Source organism: Microtus ochrogaster, linkage group LG2 (assembly GCF_000317375.1).
Source record: "Microtus ochrogaster isolate Prairie Vole_2 linkage group LG2, MicOch1.0, whole genome shotgun sequence".
NCBI classification, from domain to species: Eukaryota; Metazoa; Chordata; class Mammalia; order Rodentia; family Cricetidae; genus Microtus; species Microtus ochrogaster.
In genome coordinates, this window is record NC_022028.1 from 36338630 (window position 1) to 36347573 (window position 8944).

Below are 8944 nucleotides of genomic sequence, written 5' to 3' on the forward strand. Positions count from 1 at the left end.
TTCTTTTTTTTTTTTTGAGACAGGGTTTCTCTGTGTAGCCCTGGCTGTCCTGGAACCCATTCTGTAGACCAGGCTAGCCTCAAACTCAGAAATATCCCCTGTCTCTGCCTCTCAAGTTCTGGGATTAATGACAAGCACGCACCACCACCTGGCTTTGAAGTGAAAAAGTTGTAAAGTTTTAGGCGGACAGTGAGTTGACTATATGACTATCAGCTGTCAGATCAGAGGGACCCAGGGGGATGAGCTGGTTTGTATGCATTCACAGTATGTGAGCCCATCCACACGTGACTGCGGGCACACGCCATAGTGTGGAGCGCAGAGAACAGCATAGGCTGTGGGGTGTCCCCTTCTTCCTGGTTTTGAGACAGGATTTCTGTATTTTTTTTTTTTCATTGCATGAGTCAAGTAGTTCTGCCAATAAGCTTCTCTAGCATCTCTCTGCCTCCCTCCTCCCTGCAGGAGCACCAGGTTAGAGATGCCCATATCATGTATCTGGCTTCCCAGTGGGCTCTGGAGGTTCGAACTCAGATCTTCATGCTTGCACAGCACATGCTCTTATTCACCAAGGCATCATCCCATCTCTAGAACACGAACTTTAAAAAAAGTCAAGCAGGCCTGTAATCCAGCGCTTGGGAGGCTGTGTCAGGAGAACGGTGAGGTCAGAGCCAGCCTGGGATGCATAGTGCAACCTTATCTTACAAACAGCCTCTGTTCAAACCCCTTTTGGAAAATAATGTTTTTAATAAAATGACATCACTTTCAGCTTGTCTGGATTTCACATCTCCTAGGGCACACGTCTGTCTGGGAGGGTGTTTCTAGGGAGGGTTAACTGCTGAGAGAAGACCCACTCTGAATGTGGGCGGTGCTGTGGCCTGGGGTCCTGGACTGAATGAAAAGGCAAAGAGGAGAAGGTGAGCCACGCACTGGTGTTTCCCTCGCCTGCTTTCTGATCAGGGACGAGTTTCTGCACTACATCTGTGAGCCCCTTCTGCCACCATGCTTCCTAAGGATGGGATTTGCTCTTCTGAATTTGGAGACCCAGTAACTGAACTGTGTTGTCTTAGGTATGTGGTCACAATGATGAGAAAGGGAACCAGTGACAGCAGTTCTATGCAAATACTGCTTTGACCCTTGACCACACCCATTCTAGGATGAAGGGCACATTGAAAAAGATGAAAAAGATCATGCACTAGAAACAGAAAAAACCGTTAAATTTGGCTTTTGTGAAATCAATTTGCTTTCACCTTCTGTTTCATTTATTTTGTCCAAGTAGACTGAGCGGTAGAAAAAATGCTAAGGGAGCAGAACCTGGAAAGGAGGAATCGTGGGCACCACAAGCCAGTGAGGACACGTCACTCTGTTCTGGTTTACAGTGTACTTTAGACTGTGTGAGCATGCCAGGGCCCTGCGCTTTACCATGGCTCTATGCCTTTCTGAAATGAGTTTCTCTTTTAAGTGTCACTCTCCAAATGAGCCTCTTTGCTTTACCTTATTACACAATGTGCACATGTGCGTGCATGTGTATGTGTGTGTGTGTGTGTGTGTGTGCGTGCGCACACATATGAGTGAGTGAAGGGTGGAGGTCACAGGACAACTTTGTGGACTCTGTTCTGTCCTCCTATTTTTACATGGGCTTTAGAGACTGAACTTGGGGGTCTCCAGGCTGGTACAGCAAATGGATTTACTCACTGAGCCATCTCACCAGCCTACTGCTTCTTAAAATTACATCCTGGCTACTTCTTACAAAACACATGTATATCAATACTTGGCATGCATATTCATGTATACATTCTTATAACACTGTACTCTTTATATATTTAAATACCTCTATTAATATGCATACCCATATAGATATTATAAGATTATAGTAATATCACTGTGTATCATCTCTAATATTCTGCATTTGTACTCTGTACATGGTACACAGTTTTGTTAAAGGTTCTTCAGAGAGCTTTTATACTAGCTCTTCAAAGATCACATTGGACTATACCTTGGGGAGGCTTTTCTAGGGATATATCGTTGTGGAGGAAACTTGGGGCAGTGTGTCCTCTGACTCGTTTTAGAAGATATGCATTATCTTGATTTCTACTTCCAAAGACTTATTATATCTTTATAAAACCTTAAAAATGCCTGGTTACTTTCCAATATCTTGGAATTTCTGCAAGTTAACAGATCAGTAGGAAGATGGAGTTTTCCTTTCTAAAAAATATTTTAGTTCTAATTTTATATGTGTGTGTCTCTCTGTGGGGATGTGAAGCACAGATGTCCATGAAGTCCAGAAAAGAGAGGGCTTCAGATCCCTAGAGCTGGAGTTCCAGGTGGATGTGAGCTGCCCAATACGGGCGGGCGCTGCAGCTGAACTCTGATTCCCTGAGAGAGTAGTTCATGCTGTTACCAATGAGCTATCTCTCTAGCTCCTGGGGTTCTACTTTTTAAATGAATAATTAAGGGCCAGGATTTTCTTTGATATGTTAGTGGTAAAGTTAATTAGCACCTATGATTTACAGTGAAGTATAATGAAAATGACATTGAATTGTGAATTCTAAGACAGAGTTGGTGTCTGAACTTCAAAGCTTAACCTGGGGTCAGAGTCTCTCAGCCTCACACAGCCTCTGAAATGTGTGGCTAACCACACCTTGGCTTGCCTGCATCCCCAGTGTTAAGATGTGACTGTGTGTGTGTGTGTGTGTGTGTGTGTGTGTGGAAAATGGTCAGGCAGCTCGGAGATGTTGCTCTTGTGATTAACAGCGCACGCCAGTCACTGTGTTTAGTGTTTGTATAGTTCTCCTGGTAGCTTTATGGTGTAAGCGACATAAATACTGGAGCTCTACACATGAAAGTGAGGAATAGGGAGCCAAGGCACCTTGGTGAGCCGGAACGGCAAGCTTTGAACCCAGGACTGACAGTAAAACCCAAGCTCATAAATACCCAGCTTTGATCATCCATTTGACCGGTACTGCTACGTGGTCTTCTATATGAACTGTTGAGGCAGGCAAAGCATAGTTCTCCTATTAGTACACCTGAATTTTAGGCACGAAGCTTAAAATTTTGTTTTTTTGTTTTTGTTTTTTTTTTCTTTATAAGAATTAATTTCTACAGAGTTTTAACCATCCGAATGTTTCCTTTTCCCAGAATTTAATTGTCCTGAATCCACTCCCAGTGACAGAGGAGGAAATAAGACCATCACTAGAGAAACGCCTAGAAGCCATCATCAGCGGGGCTGCCCTGCTGGCTGACTCTTCCTGCACCAGGGACTTCCACCGAGAGCGGATTATCGCCGAGTGCAATGCCATCCGCCAGGCTCTCCAGGACCTGCTGTCGGAGTATATGAGCAATGTAGGTGACTGGTTGCTTTTCCTCCTTGTATCTTCTTGGAACGAGTTTGAGCGTTTGCTGCGCTGCTACAAAGGAGGAGGTGATTTTTGGAAAGTGACGTTGAGAGTGGCTTCTGTGGCTTTTTCAGCAGGAGGCATAATTTTAGGAGTTTGGAAGGTTGAAGTCATAATCGGAGAAATATGTGTATGTGGTTGTTTCTCAGTTGGAGAGGCAGGGTTGGAGGAACAAAACAAGCATTGCACATTAATTTACAGGATCCAAAGATAGATAGAGCGGTATATTGGTTGGAGTAGAGTTGGCAACAAGGGGCACTTGAAGTTAGAGTCTAGATGGTGTAAGATGTGTCAGTGATGTGGATTTGAAGAGGCAAAAGCCCAGGTCTTTTGATAGGATGCGGTTGTCATCTCCAAAGGTGATATGGTGCCATAGGATTTCCTACTGGCGGGAACCACTGAGAACGTCTGAAAATACTGAGATTTTAAGTATTTGTTTCAAGGTCCCTTTCGTTCGATTCTGTACTGTATGTGCATCTCAGAACCGTTACTAAAAACAAACAAGAAGATCTCAGGGTAACTTAGCTGTGCAATCGTCCTGTATGTCCATGGATTCGAATTTGCTCCTGAGGCTTTTTGTTTTATTTTGTCTTGTTTTGAGACAGGGTTTCCCTGTAGCTTTGGAGCCTGTCCTGGAACTTGCCCTGTAGACCAGGCTAACCAAGAACTCACTGAGCTCTTCCTGCCTCTGCCTCCTGAGTGCTGTGATTAAAGGTGTGCGCCACCATCGCCCGGCTGCTCCTGTTTAACTCTTTATAGGCAATTATTGGCTGAAATAATTACATGGAAAATTTAAAAAAGCTTATATTTGAAAATAACTTCAGCAGTATAGATTTTATTATTCTATATAATTTGTTGTTGTCTACTTTTTCTATTGTTCTTAAATTACAAATGAACCTGTCACAGATTTGCCTATATAGGAAACAGTGTGGTGCGTCTAGAGTTTAGAACTGCTCTTCAGGCGTTCACTGTGTGCCATGGAATGTATCCCTTATAGATGAGGAGGGAATATTATATACTTATCATGAAAACTTCTTAAATCATTGAACTACATAGTTAAATTACAACACTTTCTTTATCTACCTTATCTAAGTGGAGCAATTCAAGATTTATACAGATGTGTTTGGGCAATTATTAGTCATGGAGCATATGGCTTTTTGGTTAAGAAATTGCTTGTTTTGAGTCTTTAGGTAGGCACGTGAAATGTGCGAAAATCAATGAGTTTTCGAGTCCCTTGAATTTGTTTGATGTATCTCCGTATTCTTAATATTTGATGATTTGACTACTGACCAAAAAGCTCTCTCCTGTCAAGAAATCAAAGCTGAGAAGCAGATTTTGTTAATAAGAAGAACATGTTAGTTAAGCCACGTCCTGCTGAAATATCTGGTGTGAATGTTGCCAGTTTTAGCATATGAGATTTTTCTTATTAAAGATTGCTCAGGGCAGTTCATCAATCACAAGAAACCTAGAAACTGAAAAGTGTTAAAATTATTATTCTCATCTTTATAATGTGTAATAAAGTTATACATATTCTTATTTTGCATATAAATTATGAAATCATAAATAAAATTTACTTTATTTAAAGTAGTTGCACTCATTATAGATATATAGATATATGAATTTCCACACTAACCTGGACAGATTTAGAGGTGATGGATTCATGATTTATGTGGTCTGATACAGAATGAAAATGAGACTTCTTATTTAAAACAGGCAGAGAAACATTTTTTGATAGTCACTCTTAATAAATGAAATAAATCTTTATATGCTAGTTAGTGCTATGTTTCCCAGGTCAGCCTACCTGTGGAGTGAGGACGCAGAACCTCAAAGGCATTTGTGGTCAGGCCCCGTCATGTTTCCAAGGTCACCTTCTGGAGAGAAGAGCTGTCTTATTTGGTGTTAAAAAGCCTGCACTTGGCAATCCATCTCAATACATTTCCAGTCAGTGTGATGATGTGATATCCTAGACACATTCCCTTGTCCTACTTGGTTAAGGTTTTGAGCCCTTCTGTGTTAAATCCAAGGGGATCCCATTCTAAAGATTTCTTTTTGTTTTGTGTATGTGAATGTTCTGTCAATATGTGAATATTTATCACGTGCATGCAGTTCCCACTGAGGCCAAAAGAGGGCACCAGGTCCCCTGGAATTGGAGTTACAGATGATTGCGAGCTTCCATGTGGGTGCTAGGAACTGAAACCAGGTTTTCTGAAAGAGTATTAAGTGCTCCCAACTGCTGAGTCATCTGCCCAGCCTCCATCAGTTCTAATGGACAGGAATGTTCTTTCTTAGCATGAGCTGAGCTCAAATCTTGCTCATTTTGTACATCTTCAGGAGAGCTCTGGAACTTTGAAGAACACGCCACCTTCCCTGATGGACCTGGTTTAGATCCTTCGGTAGCTTTCATATTCTTTGCCTTTACAGACTCATACAATGTGAAAGGGTCCAGTTAGATTGTCCAGTCTTACAGTTTCGGCACAAAGACACTCACAGAAAGAAACTTCGTGTTACTAGTTCTCATGAGAATCTGAGGATCTCTTAGGCATGTGTCATTAAGGCTCAGCTCCACATTCCATGTCTGTTGAGTCCAGATCCCATCTGCAGTGGGACAGGACGTTTTGAGATTCAGTCTGTCAGAGAACATGGCTATTCTGAGTTAAAATAACCTTTCTTGAAAAACCAGGAAGTTTTTAATCCTAGTATTTCTTAACTACTAACAGCCATTTCTCACAGATATACTCCTAACTACTTTATTGGAAGAAATTATCTAAGATAGACAATATTTACAAAATGGACTTTCAAGACAGGAACAGAGATCCTATAGGTAAGGGGAAATCTCAAATCTGTCTTTGTAGGCTTTATTAAGTATCAGAGCTTCTTCCCAAGACACTCACACAAATGAAAGTGCGAAAAAGACCACCATGCAAAGATGAAAACCCCACGTCAGCATTTCCGGAGAACTTGCCCCATCTGTCAATATCAGCTTTTAGTCAGTTATGCAATTCTTTTATTTTGAACCCATTATAGGAAATAGACCTCAGATTCTGAGGTCCATACAGGTAAATCACATGTATGCTTTGTTTATTTTACCCCAAACATGAGGTACAATGCCTGGCCTTAAGAAAAAGCTGAGTTGCATCTTTCAAAGGAAGAATAAATGAAATGATTGCATATTGTACATGACATTTAATGAAGAAACAATCTCTTTGACATGCAGTGCGTTTCAGGCACCCTGTTGAGTTTATGTGACAAAACTCCTGTGGCAAAACACCTTTTTTTTTTTTTTTTTTTTTTTTTTTTTTTTTTTTTTTTGCAAAGATCAGGCTTCTTTCAAAAATCTATGTGACTCTCCAAGATCATTTATCAACATTTTTTTTCGAGCACAGTTCTAACATTTGGATTTACATCTGGCCATGCTCCAACATAAAGTTTTTGTTCATTTGAGGACATGCTTCAGGGAACATTGAGAGTCAAAAAAGCATAACTTCTTTCTCTTAAAACCTAGGAGTGGATATTCCTAAGATATGTCTACTAGCTTTACTATACTTTTATGATAGGCTAGGTCTAGTCCATCGTTTTGGTAAAGAACTTAAGAAAATTTTCAGAGTGGAGCAAAACTACCTTCTCAGTGGTGGGAGAGAAGGGCACAGGGTGGTCTTTTTTATATAATTAATGGAAATGGGTTTTGAAGGTGAGGAGCCATCATGTTTGAGTTTTTAGATATCAGCAGACATAGGTATATTTTGGATAGTGTCAAAATCATGTTGGCGTCGAGTATGGAGGCATGGCTGCACAGGACCTTCAGCTAGTGTGTGTGAATTGGTGACGTTAGCACTCAAGTTATCTGTAGGGGATTTTAGAACACTGAGCGACAGACGCTGCTGCTACAATAGACAAGTCAGACCTGAGCTTCATGCAAGGACTAATTTATGTTTCCATAGATCTCAGCTGCTCCATGTTTTCTTCTGTTGTCGAATGTGAAAGCACACATTTGATTCTCATTGTTTGATGAGTAAATAATCAAACAGACTGGCTCTTAGCATTCAGAAACAAATTTCATTTGTGTGACTTCAGTGCATTACCTATCATGGGAAGCTCTGAGGCTTCAGTGAAGCCGACAAAGAGAGAGTCTGAGATTTCTCCTTACTCACAGGATCTCCACTTCTGTCTTAAAAGTGCGTTTGGGAAAGATTCTCTGCCTTGACTATTTTCTTTCAATAAAGTAGTTAGGAGTGTCTGTGAGAAATGGCTGTTAGCACCAAAGAAATGTTAGGATTAAACATTTTCTAAATATAGAGTTCTAAAATATGAAATGGCTCAGTTGGTAAAGTGCCAGCCATGGAAGCATAAAGACTGAGTTGGATCCCTTAGGACCACATATCAGAGCCAAGAGTGGTAGCGTGCAGGGTAGCAGCAGGCCTTTGCTGGCCAGAGAGTTAAGCTGAATCAGCAAGTTTCCTGCTCAGTGAGAGACCCTGCCTCAAAATGAGCAGTGTGGATGGCTCCTGAGGAATGACACTCGAGATGCACATTTCCACACATATGCACACGCCCCCATCACTTGTGCACACAAACGTTTTTGTGTGTTTGCATAAAAGAAAACAAACAGAAATTCTGAAAATACAGAGAATTTATCAGAACTATTTTCTCTTTGCTTTCCCCCTATGGATTGCATCTTAGAACTGCTGTTATCGACTCAGGTTTACCGTACTTGACACTTGGCTTTATTCCCCAAATTTGCCCAGTATGCCATGGTGGTTGGATGGCTGCTTATGTTGGGAACAGTGGCTTTTCAATTTCTACCTATCTTGCTTTTACAACCTTAAATAACTTAAGAGAAATAAGTTGTATCTTTTTTAGGTTTGCACAGTATTAGATTTGCTAAAATCAGCTGGCAAGCTTAGAGCATGTGGCCAAAGTCCAGGAAATGATAAAGGAAATGTCAGCTTCAGATACTGAAGCTGGAAAGCAGGAATAGGGTATCTAGGGAAATTCTATATCATTTTAAGTACTGAGGTCTGGTTAGGTGGGAAAATGAGTTTCATATTCCTGTTTTTCTCTAGTATGAGGGCTAGGTTTTTCACAAGCATTGAGAGTCTGAATTTCCTGAGCTGCTGAGGGGCCAAACAGTCTCCTCCTCCTCCTCACAGCTTTCTAGTTATTTGGATAATTTGACTATCAGTGTCTGAGTCTTTCTAGACAAGCTAGGTCTGGGGTCATTTAAGTCTGCAAGGGAATGTTCTCTTCAGAGAGTTTGTGCATTATGTGATGTGAAAAAAGGAGTCTAGAGTCTCCTCCTGGGGAGACTGATGATCCCCATAAACCTCTTCAATGCACTCTAATGTTCTAATCCTGTTTAAAAACCAGAGGGGCAATTCTATTGAAATGATAAGTGCCTAATTTCTGAATTACGCTAACATAAAAAAGTAAAACAAAAAAGATAGCCATTATTGAAAACAAACCAGGAAATATCCAGGTGAGCCGAGCCCAGAAAGGGAGAACATGACAATTTGTTATTATTTCTTTTATGTTTGAGTTTATAATTACATCATTTTCCC

The 8944-nt window shown here is 40.9% G+C and overlaps 1 protein-coding gene across 1 annotated transcript in view; it reads left to right on the plus strand.

Moving 5' to 3' along the window:
• The window catches only part of Ctnna3 (catenin alpha 3), a 1290503-nt gene that overhangs the window by 269913 nt on the left and 1011646 nt on the right, over window positions 1–8944 (plus strand). The window contains exon 7 of the mRNA XM_013351193.2: window positions 3133–3336. Within this exon, the coding sequence (XP_013206647.2) occupies window positions 3133–3336 (204 nt within the window). The remainder of the gene's footprint in view (window positions 1–3132; window positions 3337–8944) is intronic.